At 38.6% G+C, this 25,197-nt stretch overlaps 1 protein-coding gene across 1 annotated transcript in view; it reads right to left on the reverse strand.

The window, feature by feature from the left end:
- Nucleotides 1-452: 452 nt before the first annotated feature.
- ZNF346 (zinc finger protein 346) overlaps nt 453-25,197 on the reverse strand; it is a 36,963-nt gene continuing 12,218 nt past the window's right edge. The window contains exons 4-7 of the mRNA XM_073651362.1: nt 22,742-22,889; nt 20,653-20,904; nt 16,280-16,373; nt 453-6,932 (exon numbers count right to left, since the gene is read on the reverse strand). Coding sequence (XP_073507463.1) covers nt 6,605-6,932; nt 16,280-16,373; nt 20,653-20,904; nt 22,742-22,889 — 822 coding nt within the window. The 3' untranslated portion in view covers nt 453-6,604. The remainder of the gene's footprint in view (nt 6,933-16,279; nt 16,374-20,652; nt 20,905-22,741; nt 22,890-25,197) is intronic.

Here is a 25,197-nt window from a genome sequence, read left to right on the forward strand (position 1 = left end):
AGTCCGATCTGCAGGCACCATGTTATAGTGCATGTTAAGCTGAGCAGAGTGATTTATCGTTTTGTGACAAATGATTTAGTATAATCTGTGTTTTTATAATTTAATCCACCAGTTTTATGGGATTTTTGGTCCAGTGGGCGGTCTTATCAGTGACTGACAGCTATCTCTGTATGCACACTTATATGAAGAAAGCTGTCAGTCACTGAAAGGACCGCCACTGGACCAAAAATCTCAGAAAGAGCAAGAGATTATAATAAATCAAAAGGTTATGTTTAATCATTTTCACAAAACTATATAACAATCTGCTCAGCTCGCTCTGCTCTAAAACATGATGCCTACAGATTGAACTGCATTTTCATAGTGAAAGGTTCCCTTTAAGAAAGGTTCTGTATATTTTATAGATATGGTCCTTTAAAACAAATTATCCTTGAAACAAAAAAGAAAATACACAATTTGAAAGAAAAGGTCTTTTAATTTACTAATACAAGGGATTTTGTACAAGGTGGAATGCACATGAAGCCATTGCACATTACAGCTTTATGTATGTTATCTCATCCTTTAACAATGGCTACGCAGCTTGTTTGCAAGAAAAAAAATATAGACAGATGATCTTTTACAGTACGTGAACCTTGACACTAAAGATGCACACAACGTGGTCTTCTCTAGGCATCCATAAATGTGTGCACCTATTAGGCATTAACTACATGTAACAAAGTTGTACCCACAAATATAAGTTATGTAAACAGAAATTAAACAAGTGTAGACTATGGACTGGACATATACTCCCTAATACAATACACCCGATTCATCTACCCTCTTATAGGACCTTTACAGCTGCTCCTGCAACAGGTGTCAGTATGGTAGACAACAGGCACCAGTAGCTTCCTGGATAACGGGAGAAGGATTCCAATCTGATGCAGTCACCACTTTACTCCAGGGATATTCAGGCAAGAAGCAGCCATGGGAAGATATCCAGGGATAGAAGAGCTCCAAATGAAACCCAGTCATCAAACCCTTTGCTGCCACAAGAACAGCTACCAGTGACGGAGATTTGCATTAATCAATTTATCCAGATTTGCCCCTCAAAATGACGAATCTGCAGCTGCAAAGCCAACAACTAACCCTTATTTGAGAATTAACAAATAAAGCTTCTTATGCCAATTCACTCTGAGCATCTTCATGCCTACATTTCGAGTTACAGTCAATTTACAGAAAAAGCTGGAATTGTATGATGGTATTTCAGAGGTCAAAGATGCCACTTAATCGGGTTCACCAAAATCAGGAAAAATAGTTTTTCTCCCCAGAAACTAGCTGAAATAGCTGTTGGCTGAACTGAATGAATGTTTGGCTGGGGATAGCCAGATGTCACAAGTTGTGAGCGCTATCGGTTGCCTAAAAAGAGACAAGCAATAGTGTGGAAAATAGAAAAAAGAGAAAATTCCAATCTCATCAAATTTAAAATATGAGTAAATGTAATAAAACTAAAGCCAAGTTTTGCATATAGTTTTGATTTACTACATCAACAATTAGCTCTTGGTCGTCTTCTAAAATGAATGAAGCGCTTGGTGCTCTATTGTCTATGAAGGTATGGATCTACCCGTTCGGGGGTGAATATAAGCCAGAGCTTTTTATTTTTAGTGTACTTCGTCCACAAGGATTGACAGAGCTGAAAGAGCTGAATCACTTTATATATACTGTACATATTTAATCTCTTTACCTGGTCAGTTCAACCATTTACAAATATCTTCTTTAAAAACCCTACAGTTTACCAAATTAAAAAACACACAAAAAACATATATCCATTCAATAGTAAACCGAAATTTCTTTAATTGGGAATCTGAATCTAGAAAATCCAGCCTAATAACTGGGCACTTTCTTCCATCAAAAAAACAAACATTTTTACGTTTTCAAGACTGGATGCAGAATGAAGCATTTAGGAACAGTCTCTTCTATATGTCAGTGCTATAATATTCTAGGTTTCTTCTATAAGTTTCACCAGAACCCTCTGATGCCAGATTAAAGAAACTTAAATACAAAATTAAAAAGAAACAATTCCACAGAGATATATTTTAATGATGCTGCAGCTTAATCTTAGGGCAAAAAAATAAATCTTTCCACGGTATTTCTATTTACTCTTTCCTGGTAAAATGAGCCTTAGCCTATATATTCACACACTCGTATTGCAGTTCAAGTACAGACTGTAATGCACAGCCTGACTGAAGGTCTCCTGACACAAACTCAATAAGCCTCATGGACAAATATGAGGCAGCAATATTTGGGTCAGGAAACCTATGTGCATTGCAGTCTGACACACGGATGTGTGAATGTAGCCTTAAGATTAACTGTTTTTTTTAAACCCAGTGTAATTTAATTTATTTTAGTCTAGATGCAAATTAGAATCCAATTCCTGCGATTATGTCCTAGCATCTTTAAGGACATCATAGCGAACAAACAAAGAAAAGCATGCACTTTGTCCACTACCTTTTCTTGTATTAAAGTTTGAAATAAAACACACATGCAATTTGTACGCTACGTATTTTCATTAAAGTTGCAAACTTAAAAACACTAAAAAAAAAAAAGTGACAAGAAAGAAAACGATTGCAAGAAGCTTACACTGCTCTCTTCTGGAAAGTAGCTTGTGAATAAAGAAAAGGTCATTTTGGATTTTTTGCGATGGTCACATAAAGGTTGAATCACATCCAGTGACCGTATTTACAACATTATTTGCGAAGCTGCTGCGCAATCTAAATGTCAAGATTATGGCTAGGTATACACCGGTATTTAGACTGCATGCCATCAAACCTGTAACTTCTGTGTGTTGGTTGTGTTGACAGCCGAGAAAAAAAAATTATATGACTGAAAAGGAGTTGCAGTTGTACCTGACTTTTTAATCTAAGTAGGACAATTTGTCATTGCTATGTGTATAGTAGCACGACCACATAAACAATTACAACGTCACAATGCAATCAATGAAAAGTGGCGGGGTAGCCCTAGCCTAAATCACACAAGTGTCAGCAGGTTTCTCTAGACAAACAACCTTTCAGGAAAACATTAACTCTGAAGACATCAAGAAGCCAATTTTTGAATTGCGTCTGCCATCTAGTGACAGATTACAAAAAATGCACCATTGCAATGGAACTCGTAAAGAGGATGCCCATTAGGCACATGTACAAAATGTGGAAGAAAATCCAAGCAATTCGCTATTCAGGTCCTATTTACTTCACCAATGATAGCCAGCATATTTTTCTTATTTTCAAATCCATGAGCCTATAATATAGGTTAATAATTAGATGATGGTAAATCACATTAGTCTGTGAGAATACTTTCTTCACTCGAGAGGATACGGCCATCTCATCCTTATTCACTCCCTGTAATTCCTTCCTTAGTAACAGGCGGGCACACAAAAAAAGAAAGGAAAACCAGGGATCATGTTCCCCTAAAACAACCAGGATCCATCTACATATAGTGGATTTGTCAAAGAAATTGCTGCGGCTGTCCCTTGTATTTCAATAAGGCTTGAAAACATCCACATGCTTGTCACCAAGTCAGCCTCATTTAGATAAATGGAATTAATTTAAAGATGCAAACCCATCAGCAACTTGTATGCTGATCGTCGGTTGTTTAATAGCCTGTGTACACAGGCAGAAAGCTTTTATAAACAATGTGCAATAGATCCCGGAGTGCACATAGGCAGACATTTTCCTCAGCAGTGTAAGTCCTGTTCACACAGGATGATGTGCTGCAAAGAACCATGATATTTTTTGCAGCACAAAAGATCATTTCACCTGACGAACAAGCATTTTTGCTCATTCACCAGGTGATTGGCAACCTGTTTATACTGAAAGATTATCATGAAATATAAGTGTTCCTAGGAATGTTTGTTTACAATAATATTGCGGCATAAATGGGCCCTTTAAAGTTGTTTTACTTAATTTAGACATTTTGTTAACTATTGAAGTCTCAGTGGTTTCAAACTGCAAATTTGAGGCCACAGCATGTACCGTGTGGTGGAACTGAAGGCGACTCAACTAAGGAGAGCAGATTATAGGAAAGAGAGCTCATCGCTTTGTTTATCCAGTCTGTAGTGTGCCAATTTATAGATAGCTAGTAATCACTGGTTGTCAAAGTTGTGACAGATTGGTGTCATCAACTAAGGAATTATGAGATGAGAGAAGTTAAGGTTTTCAGATGGATGTAAATGAACAGATGTGACTGACCAGACAGATTCTCTAGTGGACATACAATAACGCAGCATATCTGCATTGCCTGTTGGCGCACTTCTCACTTGCAAGGAAATAACATTAAAAGGGGTATTCTCTTCTCCAATATCCTATTGCAATATGTAGTAGGTGTTATAATAATAATATTATCAGAAACTATTTCTAATTAGAAATGTTGTCTGATCGGCTATTTCGCTTACCCCATTTGCAGGGCATTGCAGTAGCTTAGGTATCCATGGTTACGACCACTAACAGCTAACTTCCACTATATGAGTGGTCGTAACTATGGATAAGTTAAGTGACATAGCGAATCAGAAGAACTATACTAAATTTCTAATTGGAGGTATTTGCTAATATTATTATTATACTTACTACATATTGGGATAGGATCTTGGAGATTGGAATACTCTTAATGTCTATTTACACAAACCGAGTGCGCTAAATTATGCACACTGAACAATTGGCAATAGATTGTTCAGTGCGCATAGTCTAGCACTGTTCTTGGGTAGCTTGAGTGCCGTTTACACAAAAAGATGTGCAGCCAGGAACGATGATTTTTAAGTACGCTTAAAAATCATTTCACCCTACGAACAAGAGATTGGCAGCCTGTTTACACTGCATGCTTGTTCACAATCATTCAGTGTAAATGCATCTTTAGCCTGCGATTTACAAGTATTAGGCCATGTTCACATGTTTTTTTCAGCGTTTTTTGATGCAGTTTTTTATGCAAATTTTCAGCTGTCTTTTGCAGTACCAGCAGAGTCTATGAGAAACCAGAATTCTCTGTTCACACATCATGTTTTTTTTTTGTGTTCAGGATTTTATGCCTTGCATGTTTTTTTGGAAAATAGAGCATGTCACTTCTTTCAGCGTTTTTTCACCCATAGGAAGTAATGGGTGGTGAAAAAAATGCATCCAAAACGAACCAAAATTAGTTTCAACGTTTTTTATGCCAAAATAGAATGGGGTTCTTTTTTTTCCACAGAATTTTATGTACATGAATTAAAAGAGACAGAAGGACAGTGAAAAAAATGCTGAAAAAACGCACCAAAACTGCAAGAAAAATCCTGAACAAAATGTCCTTGAAAATCAGGTTTTGCTGCAGAAAATTGGTGCCAAAAAACCATGATGTGTGAACATAGCCTTGCTGAGAAATAAAAATTAAAACAGGATTAAACTTTTAAAATCAAATGTAAAATTTGGATGGAAAGCAAAAAATGTACCAATACAAGGCTACATTACATAAATAGAATTTATGAAATGGGCTAATAGGGTTATGGGGAAAACTTAACATCCGGCAGGTTTAGTTGTGGCTTACAGTAACTGCAAAGAATTCAGTGTCATAGTCACCCTTAGTTTATCTTCAAATGTTGCAACTTTGGATGTGTAAAATCTGAAGCACAACACAGTATGCTTAGAGTATCATCTACATGCTGCTGAAGATTTCAGCATAAAAATGTGCACTGCAAGTTCACACTATGTCAGTTCTTGTGCAGAATTATTTGTGGATTCCCACATCACAATGCAAGTAGTAACAGAATCCACAGAAAAATACACATGTAAGAATAGGATTTTGCAGCAAATACGCTGTAAAAATGCTGCAAAACAAAAAAAAACCCTGCAGCAAATCTGCTACATGTGACCATACCCCAAAAAATAGACATACCAATGCATCTTCACAAAAAATCCAAAGAACTCCAAACAAATAACATTAAATGGCTGGTATATTTCAGTCTCTCCCTTGTCTAACAGTCTGTTATCACTACTTACTCTAATCCATGGGTAATGTTGCCAAGTATTGAAAAGGACAGGAGTTAAAAAATAACAACAAAAAAATAATTAAAATAATAATAATAAAAAAATAACAAAAGATCACCACAACTAGTGATGAGTGAGCGTGCTTGTTTAACCCTTTAACCGAGCACACTCAGGTGCTTTCCGAATATCTTCAGCATGCTCGTATATTATGTTCGAATCAGTGTCTCTGCATGATTTATGGCTGTTAAAACAGCTTTAACACATGCAGAGATTGCCTGTTTGTTAGACAGCTTCAACACATGTGAGGATTCCCTAACAAACAGGCAATCTCTGCATGTGTTAAAGCTAACAGCCATAAATCATGCAGACCGCACTGATTCGAGCATAATATACAAGCACGCCAAAGATATTCGGAAAGCACCATCACTAATATTTGTGGATTCCTAGGGTGGATTCACAGAATTGTATCAAAATTTCTGCAACTGAAAATCAGTTCCATTCATCTTAGTGTAGTTTGTTGGTAAGAACATGCATGGAACAGTTGCAGTCATTTCTGTAACAGTGTGAATTCACTCTTACTGTGCCTTAACTCAAGCAACCAAGACATACATAGTCAGTAGCACTATCTAGTAGTTTTCATGGAAATAATTGTAGTCATCAGACCCTATCATGCTCTTCATAAATGGTCGCTGGGTCTGTGGAGCATAAGGGGGTAGTGGAAGTAAACCCTCGCTAGGAGCTGAACTTCCTGCATTTGACAGACCATACGATGAGGAGAACTTTCCAGCGAATGAGGAGTAATTCGAAAGTCCACCTGCAGATGATGGGAAACCAGTAGTGGTGGAGGTGGCCCCTGCAGACAACAGGGGGGTGGAGAATTTATTACTGCCATATGATTTACGCTTGAGATCAGGCGACAAGCTGTCCGAGTGTGTTGTTACCATGGAATTTAAGCTGGTGAAAGAAATGTGAAATAATAATGAATAAGCCGTCCGACAAGACACACACATTTTTGCAAAGTGGCACATCATTGAAATCATACATTATCACAATCTGCATTATTTTATATTTAGAGCACTTACTTCCCAGTGATTCAGGCTCTTCTTTACTGCTGTTTAAACTTCATCTTTATTCCCAAATTTTACCTTGCCCTTTATTCCTCTATAATGAGCCACACATGGGCAGTTAGTGCCCATACCACCTCTGTCTGAGTTGGTAACTCTATGAATAACTTCCCCTCTATAGTCTCTTAAATAAGCTAATAGTTTATAAGTAGACAAGCAGGGAGGTTGAACTGTCATCAACTTCATAATAAATGTGACAGAAACTGCATAATTATCATCAATAACTGTGATATAAATTTCAGGTTAACCATGTGGTGAATATATGGTGCAATCTATGCTATTTCATCATACAAAAACATCTTATGTTCTTCCCTTCAGAAAACATATAGGCATGCAATTCACCGATACAGCGGGTACGGAAAGTATTCAGACCCCTTTAAATTTTTCTCTCTTTGTTTCATTGCAGCCATTTGGTAAATTCTAAAAAGTTCATTTTTTCTCATTAAAGTACACTCTGCACCCCATCTTGACTGAAAAAAAAACAAATGTAGAAATTTTAGCAAATTTATTAAAAAAAAAGAAAAACTGAAATATCACATGGTCATACGTATTCTGACCCTTGGCTCAGTATTGAGTAGAAGCACCCTTTTGAGCTAGTACAGCCATGAGTCTTCTTGGGAATGATGCAACAAGTTTTTCACTCCTGGATTTGGGGATCCTCTGCCATTCTTCCTTGCAGATCCTCTCCAGTTCCTTTAGGTTGGATGGTGAACGTTGGTGGACAGCCATTTTCAGGTCTCTCTAGAGATGCTCAATTGGGTTCAGGTCAGGGCTCTGGCTGGGCCAGTCAAGAATGGTCACAGAGTTGTTCTGAAGCCACTCCTTTGTTATTTTAGCTGTGTGCTTAGGGTCATTGTCTTGTTGGAAGGTAAAGCTTCGGCCAAGTCTGAGGTCCAGAGCACTTTGGAAGAGGTTTTCATCCAGGATATCTCTGTACTTGGCCAAATTCATGTTTCCTTCAGTTGCAACCAGTAGCCCTGTCCCTGCAGCTGAAAAACACCCCCATAGCATGATGCTGCCACCACCGTGTTTCACTGTTGGGATTGTATTGGGCAGGTGATGAGCAGTGCCTGGTTTTCTCCACATATACCACTTAGAATTATCACCAAAAAGTTCTATCTTCATCTCATCAGGCCAAAAAAATCTTATTTCTCATAGTGTGGGAGCCCTTCATGTGTTTTGAGCAAACTCTATGCTGGCATTCATATGTCTTGCACTGAGGAGAGGCTTCCATCGGGCCACTCTACCATAAAGGACTGACTGGTGGAGGGCTGCAGTGATAGTTAACTTTGTGGAACTTTCTCCCATCTCCCTACTGCATCTCAGCCACATTGATCTTGGGGTTCTTCTTTACCTCTCTCAACAAGGCTCTTCTCTCACGATTGCTCAGTTTGGCTGGATGACCAGGTCTAGGAAGACTTCTGGTGGTCCCAAACTTCTTCCATTTAAGGATTATGGAGGCCACTGTGCTCTTAAGAACCTTGAGTAAAGCAGAAATTCTTTTGTAACCTTGGCCAGCTCTGTGCCTTGCCACAATTCTGTCTCTGAGCTCCTTGGGCAGTTCCTTTGAGCTCATGATTCTCATTTGGTCTGACATGCACTGTGAGCTGTGAGGTCTTATATAGACAAGTGTGTCCCTTTCCAAATCAAGTCCTATCAGTTTAATTAAACACAGCTGGACTCTAAAGAAGGAGAAGAACCATCTCAAGGAGGATCACAAGGAAATGGACAGCATGTGACTTAAATATGAGTGTATGAGCAAAGGGTCTGAATACTTATGTGATATTTCAGTTTTTCTTTAATAAATTTGCAAAAATTTCTACATTTCTGTTTTTTTTCAATCAAGATGGGGTGCAGAGTGTACTTTAATGAGAAGAAAAAATGAACAGCATTTAGAGATATAACAGCTACATGGATCACAGGAAACTTTAGGTTGGAGATAGTTGTTAATTTCCATGGGAGAATCTCCTAGACATGCTCTGTGATAAGTGCAGAGGTCATTGTGCAGGGAGAGAGGAGGGGATCTGTATCTGTTATCTATTGAGAGTTGTGTGATTCTTTGCCATTTAGGGCTCATTCAGATAAGGTTAATAAAGCGTCTGTGTGCAGTCCACATGGAAAATTGATAACATATGGACAGTAGACTGACCAATGCAAGTCAATTTGCATTTTTTTTTCTTTGCCACATGGACCGACTGTTTGCATATAAAAAATAAATAAAAAGAAATCACAGCATGCACTGATCTGTATGCCATCTCACACTCGCCCATTATAAGTCAAAGGATACGCAAAAAAACAGATCACATGTGAGTTACCATCTGTATGTCTTTCATGGATCCATTAGTGTTATTAAAATAAAAAATGGTATTTGACCTTTATTATTTGTTAAATTGTTCATGTAAAAACTGTATGCCATATGGATGACCAAAACGAACATATGGATGCAATATGGATATAAAAAACACACACACACACACACACACACACACACACACTACAAAAAAAATCATTTTCTTTTAACTTGACAAAAAACAGTCGATTTTGCATATGCTTTTGTGAACCAGGCAATACCTTTCATTAATATCTTGCCTCTGAATGAGATAAATACCAAAAAATGTTTATTGAACATAAAGTGTCACCCAATGCTATATTAAAGTGTCACCTAAGGCCATATTAGAAAAAAATCTCAAGTTTCATTTTCAAAATTCAATTAACAAAAAAACAATAATTTTTTTTTTTCCTTACTATGCATTCTTTTTGAGCACTCTACTGATCCAGGGCTAACAGTTGGTGTACAGAAAAATAAGTCAATCTTGCATCACACCATGTTTTATATGTCAGAGCAGTGTTCACAATTGTGCAGATTGATACTGAAATCAGTCAGCAATTGAGCAGACATTATTAATCCTACAAATATCTTTTCCAGTCCTATTGGAGAACAACTGGCCACCCCTTTAATAGAGTAAAGGATGAATCTATGAGACTGCTTGTTGATGGCTGGTAACTGCTTAGCCCCATAATATCCATATAGATTGCTAAATGCATACTAATTGCAGTTGAGGTTTCAACCCTTTCCCACTGCGGCCAATATTTATTTTTGCGCTTTGTTTTTTCCTCCTTGTCCTCAGAGAATGATAACTTAAAAAAAAACAATGGTGTAATTGCCCTTTTTTTAATCTTAGGCATTCATTGCGCAGTAAAAATGACCTGGCATCATGATTCTTCAGGTCCGTACAATTACAGCGATACTAAATTTCTATAGTCTTTTTTTTATTAAAGTAGTTCTAGTTCTACTTATTTAAGCAATATACAGATTATGAATATACCGCATGACATGATTATTTTTATACTTTGTTTTACTAGTATACTTGAATTATCTTAAAAGGGTTTTTTTTTAGATATCTGGATATGATCCAACATGCCAAGCAGTTCACTTCTTTTATGTGCACTGACTAAACACTGTCAGACATGCGTTTGCGTTTACATTGGTGATGGAAGCAGTGATTTTTAAGATTTGTGAATAAGTGTTTTTAGAAGAGTCTCTGGCTCACAAGCAGAGCTTGTAAATCATAGCTGACACCCTGGTGCATTGGCTGCGATTGATGCTAGCATTGATCATGCTTGTTTTATCCCACAATAGCAACAGCAACTGTGGCCTATTAGGGCCGGCCAAAATAAAAATTATGATATCACTAAAAATGTTATCTTATTCTGCAAAGAACAAGTCCTGATATGGGTCTGTTGGCAAAAATAGAAAAAACAGTTATAGCTAGCAGAATATGGCAATACAAATTAAAGTATTTGACAAAAATTATTTTCAGTGTGCAAAAGTAGCAAAAAATAAAAAAAATGCTATATAAAAATGTGGCATCACTGATCTTACTGAGTAGAAGAATAATGTCTTCTTATAAATTTTACTGCACGGTGAATGTTGTAATAAAATAAAAATTCTTGAGTTGCTGTCTTTTGTTCACTCTGCCACCCAAAAATCAAAAAGTACCATACAATATCACTAGTACAAATAAAATCTCATTCTGCTAATAACAAGATCCCACTAAAGCCCTAAATGAATTTCTTGTGGGGCATGGTTTCCAAAATGGGTCACTTGTGGGGTTTTCTGTGGTTTCAGCATATTAGGTACTCTGTGAATTCAATGTTGCATTTACAATCAATTCCAGCAAAAATTGTACTCCAAAAGTCTAAAGTGCACCTTTCCTTTAGTGCAATGCAGAGTGCCCAAACAGTAGATTTTGACCACATACAAACGGCGTTTTCAGAAGAAATTTCTTAACAAAATTTCTCGGTGCATTTTCTCTCATTACCAGCTTGTCAAAATGAAAAGTTTGAGGGTAAAGGAGCATTTTAATTGGAATTTAAACTTTAATTTTTTGATTCTTTGATTCCACTTTGCATTAATTCCTGTGAATCACCAGAAGGGTTAAATTTCCAGAAAGCGGTTTTGAATATTTTGAGGGGCACAGTTTTTAAAATTGTATCACTTTTGGGGGTTCTGACACATAGGCCTCTCAAAGACACTTCAAAACTTAAAGGGGTATTCCCATCTCCAAGATCCTATTTACATTTTTAGTAGGTGTAATAATAATAATATTAGCAAATATCCCCAATTAGAAATGTAGTATATTTTTTCTGGTTCGCTATGTCTCTTTCCTCGTGTGCAGGCATTGCACTTAGGTATTCTGATATAGTGGCAGTTAGTTGCTAGTGGTCATAACCATGCATCAGTGGCCGCCGATAGACTGCAGAGCTCATGCATCAATTTAACCCCTTAACCGCCCAAACGCCTTTTAACAGCGATCATTAAGGCCACTTTCTACAAAGCTGAAGAACAAATGCATAGCAAAACCCGACTGACAAAAAGGCAATGGTTGCCTGCTGCATATGACAGCTGACACCCTGCGGCATCAGTCCTGAACAGTTTTTGAAAGCGATAGAATAATCTAGTTGACTAAAAGAGGGAGATGGTTCGTTCTTTATCCTAAATCATTGCCCTGCGATTGCATTGATTGTTATCACAACATGAGGTCATGTAATAATTCATTAACATGATTTATACGGCTGTTAGCGTGACACTGACAATTCAATGGAGACTAATGATTAAAGTAAAAAATAATTCATGTTCCAGGCGCCCGCCCAGATGTACCTTGTTTTTTGTTACTATAAGCTGCACCTTTTAGCTGGGAAAAAAAAAACTTTTGCTAAAAAATGTGTGCGTCTTATAGTTCAGGGAAGCTTCCTGTGGGAAAAATGTGGACACAGCAGAATTCCCGATCACTGAGAACTTCTCTCTCTGCTGCCCATCAGTGATCTATCTAATCGGTGCAAGGCAGGAGACAAATCTACCACTAGGACCTGCACTTCCTGACCAGCTGAAGGACTTTTCAGGTCATATGATCAGTCACATACCTGCAAGAAACTTTAAAATGTTGTAACGTATAGCATATGGCTTTGGTGATGTAGTTGAGCTGTGTTGTGTGTTTTTGTGCTGTTTGTGGTGATTTGGTAATGTAGCCGGGCTGTATTGTAGCTGAAGTGTGTGCGCGTGTGCTGCAGAGAGTGTACCATAAAGCTACATGTGTATATCACTCATGCTGCAAAGAAACACTAACAATAGATCTACTACCTCTCTATTCGACACTAGAGCAGTAAAATATGTAATATTTACCCATCCTTCTAAAACCTCCTTGGGAGGGGTAAAGACTTAATTAATGGGAAATATTTTTTCTAATGTCTTCCGTCTAAACCTGGGATGCACTATATAAAAGGTGCCTCATCTAATAAAAAAAAAATACCTTATTTTTTGGACATCTTTTATCTATTGAACTTTAACATTTAAGAAGGTGTTGTCCAGTAGTGCACAAAGGTCAGATTTAGTGCAGAAACTTTGTGCAGTGACAAGTTGAGCAGAGCTGTGTATTGTAGGTGCCAAGTCAGAAGCAGCAAAGCCACAGCTGACAGATGAGCTGACTATACAGCAACAAAATAGTCCAACGTTTCTAACAAAAAACATTTAAAATGTTGATTGATTTTGTATTAAGAAAGCCAACAAAATTCTCAACATTAGATGGCTTATAGGATTAACAACAATTTTTCAAATATCCAAAAAGCTTCTGACATTTTTTTAAGGAGTCAATTCAGCCTTTGAGTAGCCGATATATTAGAAGCCCCACAAAAATCATACTGTTTTAAAAAGTGTACCACTGATCATATTCAAAATGGTAATTAGGAAGTAGTAAAATATTATATATATGTGTATAAACACACACAAATACAATATTGTTTGTTACTATATTATGTAGGTTTAGCTTTTTCACCCTTTCAAAGATAGGTTATAAGAAAAAAAAATATGTATCTCGTAATTTATTACTCAATAATTCCAAGAGTACAGAAACAACCTAAATATGGCTGCAGATTAATGTTTGGGTGCATGATGAGGTCCAGAAAGGAAAACGCATCAGTGTATTTTGTGTGAGTCCCTGTGTTGCTTTTTTTTTTTTTTTTTTAAATGGATGTCCTGTTATTGTATATTAATAAAGAATATTTTTACTTGGTTGGCTAGTACACTTTATGTGATTGTTATACTTTATCGCTAGAAAAATCCTGCACTCTGTCAATTCTGATGAAATGCTTATGGATCGCCTGTTTATGTCAAATCATCAGAATAAGACTTTTGCTGCTGTTTACTAGCGATTTTGAATGCAGATATTTTAGTTTACACTGAAGTTAATACGAATAACCTGAAACATAGCCATACGCAATCCTCAACAGAACTCACATCCTGTGGACCCAAAAATCCTCGCTACACATCAAATTCTGTCATAAGATTTGTCAGCATGTGGATGAGATTAGCAACCATTATTGTCATGATGGGCTGGGCAGCAGTGCACTCCTGAAGACCTACCAACTTTTTGCTTGCTGGGTGTGTAAGGGGTGCGTTCCAGATGACTGACAGTTTGGACCATTAGCATGGCTGAACAGTGGGCCCTTGGCTCAGCCCTGATTGCTGCAGGCAGAGAAAGCTTCCCTCTGTGGCATCAGAAAAGCGGAACTGAAGCAGTTTAAATTCAGGATAGTGAACAGAAGCTCTATGGGAAAAATCTTTATGCGCTGAGCTCCTTGCCTACAACACCCGCTGGAGAGGGATTGATGACCTAGACAGGCTGTTCTCAAAGTGATGGATTTGTAATTGTATTGTGTACAAGAGAAGATTTTTAATAAGTAGTCAATTGTTATTTTGCTTGTTTATACAAGCACTTTACCATTTTGCCCATTCATGATGAGGAGAAAACCGCTTAAAGGAGTTACCCAACAAACAAAGTACATTTTAATTAATAGGTCTTGTGTTAAAGGTTTTTTTTTTTTAAAAAAAGTTTGTGTCTTGAGAGAATCTTATAAATGTGCCTCTGTGTGGATGCGTCTGATGCAGTAACATGGTAGGATATACCAGAGGTCCTGGGCAGGTGAGGAAGAACGCGTATACAGACATTATAGCATATAATCATAGCTGATTCTTTCTGTGAAGTAAAACAAGCTTTTAAACAGGCAGGGGAATGTTTCTCCTTACAGAAACAATCAGCTGTGACCCCATACTGTCCTGTCTATATAATCTCTTTTGCTTCTTCCCTCCCCTGCCCAGGAGTTGTGGTATGATCAGACCATGTTCCTGCACGGTCAGGCACAGCCATTACACAGCACACAGCAGGGGCACATTTATAAGATTTAAAAAAATGTTCCTGTGCTGAGATAATTAATGAAATTTATTTTTATTCCAAGATCTATTGAACTTTGTTAGTGGGACAACCCTTTTAATTTACAGAACAGCAATATAGCCAGCTTCTTTAACAGTTAAAATGGGTTATTCACAGAATAGGTGATAAATATGTTGCTCCAGTCTGACTGGGGAGGAGAGCTCCCCTTTATGCCAAAATATGGGGACCCAACGGTCTGACACCTACTGATTAATAAGTTGCCACCTATCATGTGCATAGGTGATCACTTGTTTTCATCGGTGAACATCTTTAGGCATATATAGCCTTGATTTGATCCAAAAGTGTAACACTTTGAGCAGTGAGAAATTTTCTATATGACTGTTGCTTTTATTGCTCAATTATTTTGGGCTTGAAAAATTAAAATCTATGATGCGATCGGTTTCTATTTTTCTCACATCTGGGTCAAGTTGAGTTTAAGGTAGACCACAAGTGAACATCTAAATATGGGGGTATAGTACATAATTGTAGTTCCAAAAGCAACCTGCCGCATCAGAGATACAGTGCCCCCACAAATATAGTTGCAACACACTTTATTAAACTATCAAGTTTAATATACAGAATAATGGGCTATCAAGTTTAATATACAGAATAATTGGGCCCCCACACAGCCCTCCCATACAAAATAAATGGGCCCCACACAGCCCTCCCATACAAAATAATGGGCCCCACACAGCCCTCCCATACAAAATAATGGGCCCCACACAGCCCTCCCATACAAAATAATGGGCCCCACACAGCCCTCCCATACAAAATAATGGGCCCCACACAGCCCTCCCATACAAAATAATGGGCCCCACACAGCCCTCCCATACAAAATAATGGGCCCCACACAGCCCTCCCATACAAAATAATGGCCCCACACAGCCCTCCTATACTGAATAATGGCCCCACACAGTCCTCCCATATAGAATAATGGGCCCCACACAGCCCTTCCACATAGAATAATGGGCCCCACACAGCCCTCCCATACAGAATAATGGGCCCCACACAGCCCTCCCATACAGAATAATGGGCCCCACATAGCCCTCCCATACAGAATAATGGGCCCCACATAGCCCTCCCATACAGAATAATGGGCCCCACATAGAGGTGGTGATTCTGGTGTCGGGGACCAAATAAAACCACCCTGCAGGCCGGATTTGGCCCACAGGCCAGAGTTTGACATGCATGCCCTAAATTGTTCACATATCTACCACCTTCATATCGGTCTTGGAGAAAGTTGCTAGGAGTCAAAAATACTGTCCTTACCTATTAGGAATCCCCATTGCACTTTAGATTTAATACTTATTCGCTTCAGGGAAGATAAACGGAATCTGACAAAGCCTGTATCTGTCAGCTTAGTGTATATAATGTGATAGGTAGAGTAATGTGATACTGAAATAATACTTACTTGTTCTTGTGTTTGGATCCACTGACGTGAGCCTCATACTGCTCTATAGAATTCAGAACAACATTGCATGTATCACAGCTGTACCAGTTTCCGGCTGAAAGACACAGGAATGGCAAGTATTTAATATGCCCCAAGGCTTATGGATAAAAGACAGGATGATACACAAGAAAAGAATGCATCACAATGGCAAGTCTGTCTGTAATGCTGGATTAATGCTGCAGGATTTGGAAACAATTCTAAGATGGCCTACTAAGGGGAATCTGTCAGTAGGTTTTTGCTACCTCATCTGAGAGCAGCATAATGTACACAAAGACACGGATTTCAATGACGTATCACTTAGTTTACTGGGAGCAGCGGTTCTGACACCAATCAGAGCTTTTAGATTAAGCAAAACAGCAGAGCTGAGGAAGCTAGCCCCGCCCACACCAGGCTCTGTATATAGTGTCCATAGACCGTGAGCTGCTCATTACAGAGAGGGCATGTTGGACTAGCATGCACGTGCTGCTGCTGTGTCCCAGCAATGATAAGCTCTTGGTGCTAAAACAATTATTGCAGGCAAACAAAACCACTGAGCTTGATATGAGAGGCATCTTGAAAATCTGTGTTTTAACCCCTATGTCATGTGGTCTTCAGATTACATAGCAAAAGTCTGCTGACAAATTCCCTTTAATGAGTCTTTTTTAGACAGGTTGGAAAAGGGCAATTTTGTTCAGAAGCACTTATCACATATCTAATACATAGATGGCAAATTGGTGTGGGTCTGACCGACAGAAAGGGGGAACTCTGTTCCCTCAGTCGCAGAATCATGACTAGGAGTTTGAAGGAAGCAATGGTCAAGCATACGACCTGCCACTTCATTCAGCGCTCAGATGTTTCATGACTACAAGTTCAGAGTAGGGGCTTTATGTCAGCAACTTTGAGCTGTCTAACATTACAATCATGTTTTACCGACAAAAACAAGCTTTTTTAAAGCCAATTTGCAGCAAAAAATAAAATTTAAACCAAAGCAGTTTTCAGCCAACATGTTGACTGTATATGTTGCATCAACCCTTAATGTATGACCACGAGCTATTTTTGATGACAAGTCACTTGTGAATATTCTGTAATACAGTCAGTAACTCAAGAGTTACTCGACTTTTCTATTCAATAGTTTAGGTCCAAACTAAAAAAATCCAAAGATTATTTGTTTACGTACTGTCAATTTAAGCGCAGAGTGGCTGTGTTCACATATTGCGGCCAGTGTTTTTTTTTTTGACTTTAAATTTTTAAAACCTTGGCAAAAAAACTGTGGTAGAATGCACTAAAAACTGCACCCGGCGTTCATACCGGGCAGTCACTGTTCAGAGCTTGAACACCGAACTCGCACGCTCTGTTGAAGTCTGGTGCAGTGTTCGGGGTAAGTCCGTGATGCTAAGGGGAGAGAGAGCAAGAGATTGTTTTTTTTCTCTTGGAAATTTGGGTCTCCATTATTTTCAATGGTGCTTGGGTTCTGATGGAAGTTCGGTTACTGTTCTGGTACCAGAACTGAACTTTCTCAAAACCCGAACTTCCAGAGGACTGCCCAACCCTATTTAAGAGCCTTAAATCAACATCAGAAAAGTTGTGCTAGGGTAAAAGTGTTGGCCAAACACTCAGTGCACAGGTCACTTCTTACACCAAATCCCCGCTCCGCTGAGCTAAACATCAAGGCCTTCTTAAGGGGAAAAGGATGTAAGCCACTAACAGACACCAACATGCCCAATCATTCATTCTTCTGACATCTGCCTTTAGGAACGACTCATGACCCTTACTAGACGATTGGCTGGCCCAGCCTAATGCTAGTTTCATCTGTTGCCAACTAAAGTATGACCACCTCAAGGTCTGACTCTTTGCTTAGTACACTTACAAGAGACACATCTTGACAGGTGTCGACAAAGTAACCAGAGGGTAGACATGTTACTTGTATTTTTGTTGGCACTCACGTGGTCTACTGGAAAATTTTAACAAAATAAAAACGCCAAGTACATTCTAATATGGCTAACGCTAGTGTCATTACATGTATTCCTTCAGCATATGCCGTAACCAGATCAGAGTATTAATGCAGTTTGTAAGAGGATCTTAATGGGAGTTTCCCATGCCTTACACATGGTACCAGATGCCATATGGAAAAGCATAAACAATCGAGTCTCCTTTGTGCCCAAATGCGAGCAGAAGAGGAAAGGCATTATTCCCTACATGCATCAGCATTGAGAAAATGTCAAACTCTGCTCGCATTACACGCCAAGGGTCCGATTCGTCAAGATTGGCGTAGTAAGTGTCGGTCTTTATGCGGGGGTGTGCTGGAGTCAGACGCTCCCGATTCATGAAGGAGCGTCGGATGAGTGGCGGGCACCTCTGTGTGCGACTTGCCACACATCCCATTTTTTCCTACTAGAGTAAGATTTGTGGAGTAGTGAACGCTGCCACTTATCATGAGTTTGACTAGCAGCGGTCGCCATGCCCAGTTTACTTTACTGGAGCTGGGAGAAACTGCAGAAGTTAGAAAATGTAGGCGCAACTCCGAGCCGAGCCTAAATTTTGCAACTTTTCAAAGCTTCTATGCCAGAATTCTTAAACCCCTCCCAACATCTGCCATCAGGTGAACGTCATTACGCCCCCAAACATGATAGCAGAAATGGGCTGCTTTGTCAGACATTCATCTAATGTGTATGGCCACTTTTAGGCTTAATAAGCCTGTGTTGTGGAGACCAAAGACTACAAGCTCTGCGAGGAGAGTTCTTTCCTTATATAGGCAGCTTATAATTACTCTAAAGTGTTAATAAAGGATCAAAATCCAAGGTACCAAGCATGTATTTAAGATCTGATACACCAATTTTTACCAAATGAGAAAGACATTTAACATCCCTCAAGAACTTTATTATTTGAGCACTTAAATTTCCATTTTGACGTTGAGAAGTTAGAGAGGATTATCTTTAATATACTGGTAATATATTAAAAATAAGTCATTTTGCAAAAATAATAGACAAAATGTGCATTTAAAAACATTAAACACGTTTTTATTTCTTGACGAATCCAGGAAACAAGGTTTTATTTTGAGGAAACACAATCACATCTTCCAAGTGATTCAAACCTACAATATCTATTCAGTACAACAATAACAGCAATACATTTACATGTACCAGTTACTGACTGGTATTAAAGAAGAAATCAGCGTAAGAACAGAAACGTTATCCCCAAACAGCATTCCCTACTGCTCAACTGTCCGAATCGGAGTGGGAACCGTTACGCCACGTTTTATCAAAGAAATCCCTCCAATCCAAAAGAAACAGAAAATGTACTGGCGGATTCAGTAAAAGAAAAATTTAGGTAACAGGAATCATGGGATTTAAAAGATTAGGGATTATCCTAGGTGCAGGGGGCACTCTCCCAATCATTGGCACCAGTGGTCACATGCCAGAAAGACCACTGAGAACAATAATTGGCTGCAGAGGTCACAAGCAGGACAGTGGGTTACCACCAAACAATGGCACTGGAACATGGGAGGTATGAATACAATGTTTTTTTTTTTATGTTTTATACATTTTCTAACCTGAGCCCAATTTTGAAAAACCCTGGACAACCCATTTAATTGCCTTTGTAAAAACCTTAGATCTATATAAAAAAGAAAATGAATTAAAATTGATGCAAGTTAACAGGCAAAATAGCAAAAGTAAACCACGTAAAATAATGGCCCGACAACAAAGGAATGAAAGCAAAACCAATGTGTGAGTACTGTGGCAACAAGAACACAAAGCAGTAGATGTAACTAAAAAGATAAAAACATAAAATTGGAATTTGTGATCTGGATGAGGCTATATACTCTCAATTTTTTTCAGCTAATTCAAGCTCAGGACACTGCCATATTTTCATATCCTCATAAGCCACAAACAAGAGGAATTATTTCCTTTTAAGCTTGTGTTAATGAATCTTATCCTCATAGTAATAATTTTGATTTAAGAAAAACACCTCGACATCACTGAACTCCTAGTTCCAAGATGGATAATCATCTATTTAGAATAGAGAGAGAATATATTATAGCAGTATGAAAATTTTAGAATTCGTACGCGAAAATAAAAAGGTACAACTTATGAGCACACTAGCAGAATCAGGTTCCCATCTGCCAATATACAGTCACGTGTAGAAGAGACTAGCTGTTCATGCAGTACATTAATGTAGAGGTACTGAAGAGGAGCCAGAGAAAAAGCAGATTTCAGTTTACATTAAGCCCTAATATAAAGCTGGACTAAGTGAGCAAATAAAATTCTTATTGAAACAAAAATATTTTCTACTACAAAACAGTTAGTCGTTGAAAAAGACAGTGGGTTTTTCAGAATCAGGCTCAGCATAGGACTCACTTGCTCCAGAGCCTGGCGTTAGTGGATTGAGGGGTGCATTTTTCGGAAGCATGTTCCCAGAGCTGGTATAAATAGTCATGAGCTTGGTTTTAGTCTCCTGCTTATGGTGTCTCCTGCCCTTGTAATGCTGATCTGCCATGTGAGGATTATTGAAGGTAGCACTGCAGAGCTGGCAAAACTTTTCAGGATCGGATTTATCTGTATTTTCTGGAACTGGACGTGGCGGAGCAGGCTTGGGACCCCGTGGTCCACCTAAATAAACATACAGAATTTAGAAGAATGATTACATGCAACAACTCAATCTTGCATCTTATAACTATAAAGGAAATTGTGGCTAGAGGTAGGAAAGATCACAGTTGTCAGTTATGGCATCCATTTCTATCATGGCTAACATTGGAATACCCCTTTACGTCCATGTTCACAAAGATTTATTCTAGATTGCCAAAACCAGGGCAAAAAAAACTGCAGTGCATGAACAAAGTTTAATACTGAAAAAAGATGTGCTAAAAAACATAGGCTAAAAATACTTGTAAGGGGTAGACGGGAGGGGGCAGGAACTCCTGCTCCAGAGAAATGTGGGACCAGCAGACATTTATGGCATTTAATGTAAATAAGCCATAAAAGTGTAAGATGAACTACCCCTTGAAGTCCTTCCCGACAGCCACTGTACATGTACTCCGTATGTGGGGGGCATGTAAGTGAAGCTGACTCAGATTACACCACACAGTAGATGATGATGCTCTGTGTTAGCACTTAACAGCTACTACCATCGTATGACAGCAGAATCTAAGTCCTCATACAGTTCTATGAAGGGAAAAATGAAACAGTTATGGGTCTTAGAAAATAGAGAGACAAACCAAATTCCCTCTACCCTTCCCCCATCCAAAAAAAAGTTCTGCATTTTCTGAAAACAATAAAATATATAAAAAGATATAAATTTGGCATCGCTGTTATCATACTGACCTGGCGAATTAAGTTAGAAGGTCATTGCTACGGCATAATTAGGGCAGTAAAAACAAAAGCAAAACCCAAAGGTGGCTTTGCACATTTCACTAAATAACCCCACTTAGAACCAGGGCTGTGGAGTCGGTAAGCCAAACCTCAGACTCAAGACTCCTTAATTTCCATGACACCGACTCCAACTCCACGACTCCCTCATACATGGCTCATGTTTAAGTGATAAATTTACTGTAGCACAGATTCATCTCAGCTAAAAGTCTAGACCCTTAGATCAGGAATAGAACATTTCATAACTTTCCCAAATTCTTATGAAAAAATATTCCCCACAAACTGCATTGGACTACTGGACCCAATTTATTATATATTTTAGGAGTCGGAGTTGGTCCATTTTATACCGACTCCACCAAAATGGGCTCCGACTACAAGACTCCGACTCTACAGCCCTGCTTAGAACGTTGAATGACACCATTCAATTTATCATATAATCTACTGAAAAAAAATTCTAAAGTGATCCAGCAAAAAACAAGACCTTATATTGCAATAGGATTGTAGCCACCATTCTGACATGGATTTTCACAGCAATAAAAGCAGCCTCATCAGGTCCAAGATCTGTTTACTTTATAAAATGTGCTGAACGTGTTGTGAAATTTGGCAACAGATGCACCATAAACAGATAATTTCCTGATGACGTTTTCTTAAATGAAGATTAAATAAAGCGTTTTCCATAATAGCACACAAAGTGCCTTTAAGGCTAGGACCACATTATGTTTGTGGACACTGTCGGGCGTAAAACCTCAGGAGGCATGCGCTCGACAGTGTACACCCATCCATTATAAGGACCCACTGTAAAAACAAAAACGTATACCGCATTGTAAGTTTCTTTGCAATGTCTCTCTGCATAGGAAAGCACAGCCTGATGTGCTTTCCTATTCTGCTACACAAACGGTATGCGTGCACTTTCCTGCCACACAAAGGGCGAAAGAACACGTGGCCTGCATCTGGTGAATGGTCACCTGTGGTGAAGCTACAGAATATATCTGGAAAAGCTCCCAGACGTATACTCTAGGCTATGTCCACAAACACATGGTGGGCCTAGCCTTAGTTACAATTGCTTCCTATGAATTCCTACCTTGGGAAACTCCACCCAGTTCCTGCAGTCTCAAATTCTTTGAATGCGTTTTGCCAATATAGTGAGACATAGCAACCACTGGAGATGAGAAGGTCATGTTGCATACTGGGCAGCACTTGTTTCTGTCTGCGTCATCACTGGCAGTTTGCTGATGAGAAAGAAGAAAAAAATAGCTGTAAAGTAATAAACACATAACTACAGTGCAGCATAAAATCAAGTCAGCAGTCAATTCTGCAGATCAATTTTAGGAAGAATCATCATTTAGGCTATGTTCACGAATTGAATTTTTTGCTGCATTTTTATGCAAATTAAAAACCTTTTTTTACAGTACCAGCAAAAGCTATGAGAGTTCATAAATCTCATGCACACACATTGGCTTTTATTCCTGGCTGAATTGGAAAACTGCAGCATGTCAATTCTTTCAGTGTTTTTGCAGCGTTTTTTCACCCATAGAAAGAAATGAGTAAGTGCAAAAAAGCAGCAAAAACGCTGCCATTAGTTTTTGCTGCCTTTTTAGTAAAAAAAAAAAAAAAAAAGTAGGTACAGCAGTGTGTGAAACATTTATTTTGTGATTTTAACAAGTTTAAACCATGTCTTGGTATCCTCACCTGAGCATGACAGTTAGGATTAGTGCAATTTAATGATGCGTGTAAAAGTAAACATTTGCTGACCAATGTGTGAAGTTGTACAATGCCTGACCAATGTGTAAAAGTAAACAGTATACTACAAACTCAATGCTCTGCCAATGTCTAAGGTAAACTACTCCCTACCAATTCAACTCCCCCTGCTGTTTCTACATTTGTAATTGAGGACTTTTTCATGAACTCATATGAACTTTTTTGTTCACAATAGTCACTATTTTTTCAGACAAAAAAATCTTTTTCCACTAAATAATTTGATCAAATTGTCTTTTTTCCAAAATGGTTTTATGTTTTCACATATGTATTGCATCGGTGGCCTAACACCATACATTGTTCATGCTTGTTATGGTGGAAGCGAAGCAAAGCTAAACTTTGGGATCCGGAAAAATGCAGCAAAAAAAAAACAAAAAAAAAAAAAGAAGCAAAATCTGCTTTTTGTCTGCAGATTTTTTCTATCAAGAGATCAGGTTTTTGCTGCACAAAAAAGCAATGTGTGAACTTAGCCTCAAATGGGAAAATTGGGCGATCTGAGAGTCTTTAAAGCATGGTCATTGGTGTGCAATGCACACAAGCTACAACTGAATACTACAGTGATGGTTCATGCAGAATTAATCGCTACTTGGCTCAGCGGATGCGCAGATTGAGAGCTATTACTGTATAAAATGAAAGACTATAGTGGGCTGAATAACGCAAAACAAATTGGATCACTGAGCAGTGGAAAAAAGAATGCCTGATCATTTGAACCCAAATTTCTGTTGCACCATACCGATGAAAGGTCAGATTTTGGCACAATCTGCATGATTTGATAAGGTTGTGTTCACACGTTGTGACGACATTGTGTTCTTTGTCACAATCTTGGTAAAATCTCAATATTTTTACATGATTTTTAAAACTGCGTCAAAAGAAAGAAAATGCAATGAGGCCGCAATGTGTGAATGCAGCCTAAGCTCTTCCTGTCAGGCGTAAACAGTTCGGGTTGGTGAATGAGGAGAAATGGTGTGGGGAATATTTCCTTGGCATATCCTGTGTCCCCTGTGGATTTATGTTTGAACAGAAGGGCTTCCCTAAGCATCGTGGTCGACCAAGTTCATGGTAGAGGTTTACATTATGGCAGAAGTACACTTTCCAGCAGGCCAAATCATCATGCACCACGGGTCATTTACTCATGGATTGGTTCCAGAAACATACCAGCTAATTTTTCTTGTGTACCTGCCCTTCAGAGTCCCCAGATCTAAACCCTAATGAGAATCTCTGATAGGACAGGGTACTCAAAGAATGTCACTGTCACTATCTCCACCTAAATTGCGGGAAGCTATTTTGTCAACGATTCAATTCCTAAACAATTTTAGTTCTTGTATGGACGTCTCCAAAAAAGTGTCATTCATTGCAAATTTTTGAAAATCCTATCTACAGAGTCTTTGAAGTACCATTCCAGCAGATTTTTTCCCCAGCACTGGAGTGGCGCTTTAAATGTAGGCCCCTTTTTACAGAAGCCGCTCCGGTCCCGTGGCGTCATCTTTTGCCCGTAACTTCTGACTGGCCGGAAGTCAGAAGTTACATCACAAGAGAGCAATGCAAGTCTAGAGGCTCTCAGAGATGCAATGAAAAGTGACCTCTGGAGCGCTACAGGAAACACGAGCTGAAAAAGTCACTTTTCGCTGGAGGCAGACAGGAGCAATGCTGGAAAAGGACGAAGGCGGCAGCAGGTGAGTATGAGACAGGGGCAGGAGAATTACATTTAAAGCCCCATTCCAGCGGTGCAATAAAGAAAAAACACCACTCCAGTGATGCTTTAAAAGAAAAAATATCTTTATA

This window comes from Phyllobates terribilis, unplaced genomic scaffold (assembly GCF_046119375.1).
Source record: "Phyllobates terribilis strain yellow unplaced genomic scaffold, ASM4611937v1 Scaffold_11__3_contigs__length_659146591, whole genome shotgun sequence".
Taxonomy (NCBI): Eukaryota; Metazoa; Chordata; class Amphibia; order Anura; family Dendrobatidae; genus Phyllobates; species Phyllobates terribilis.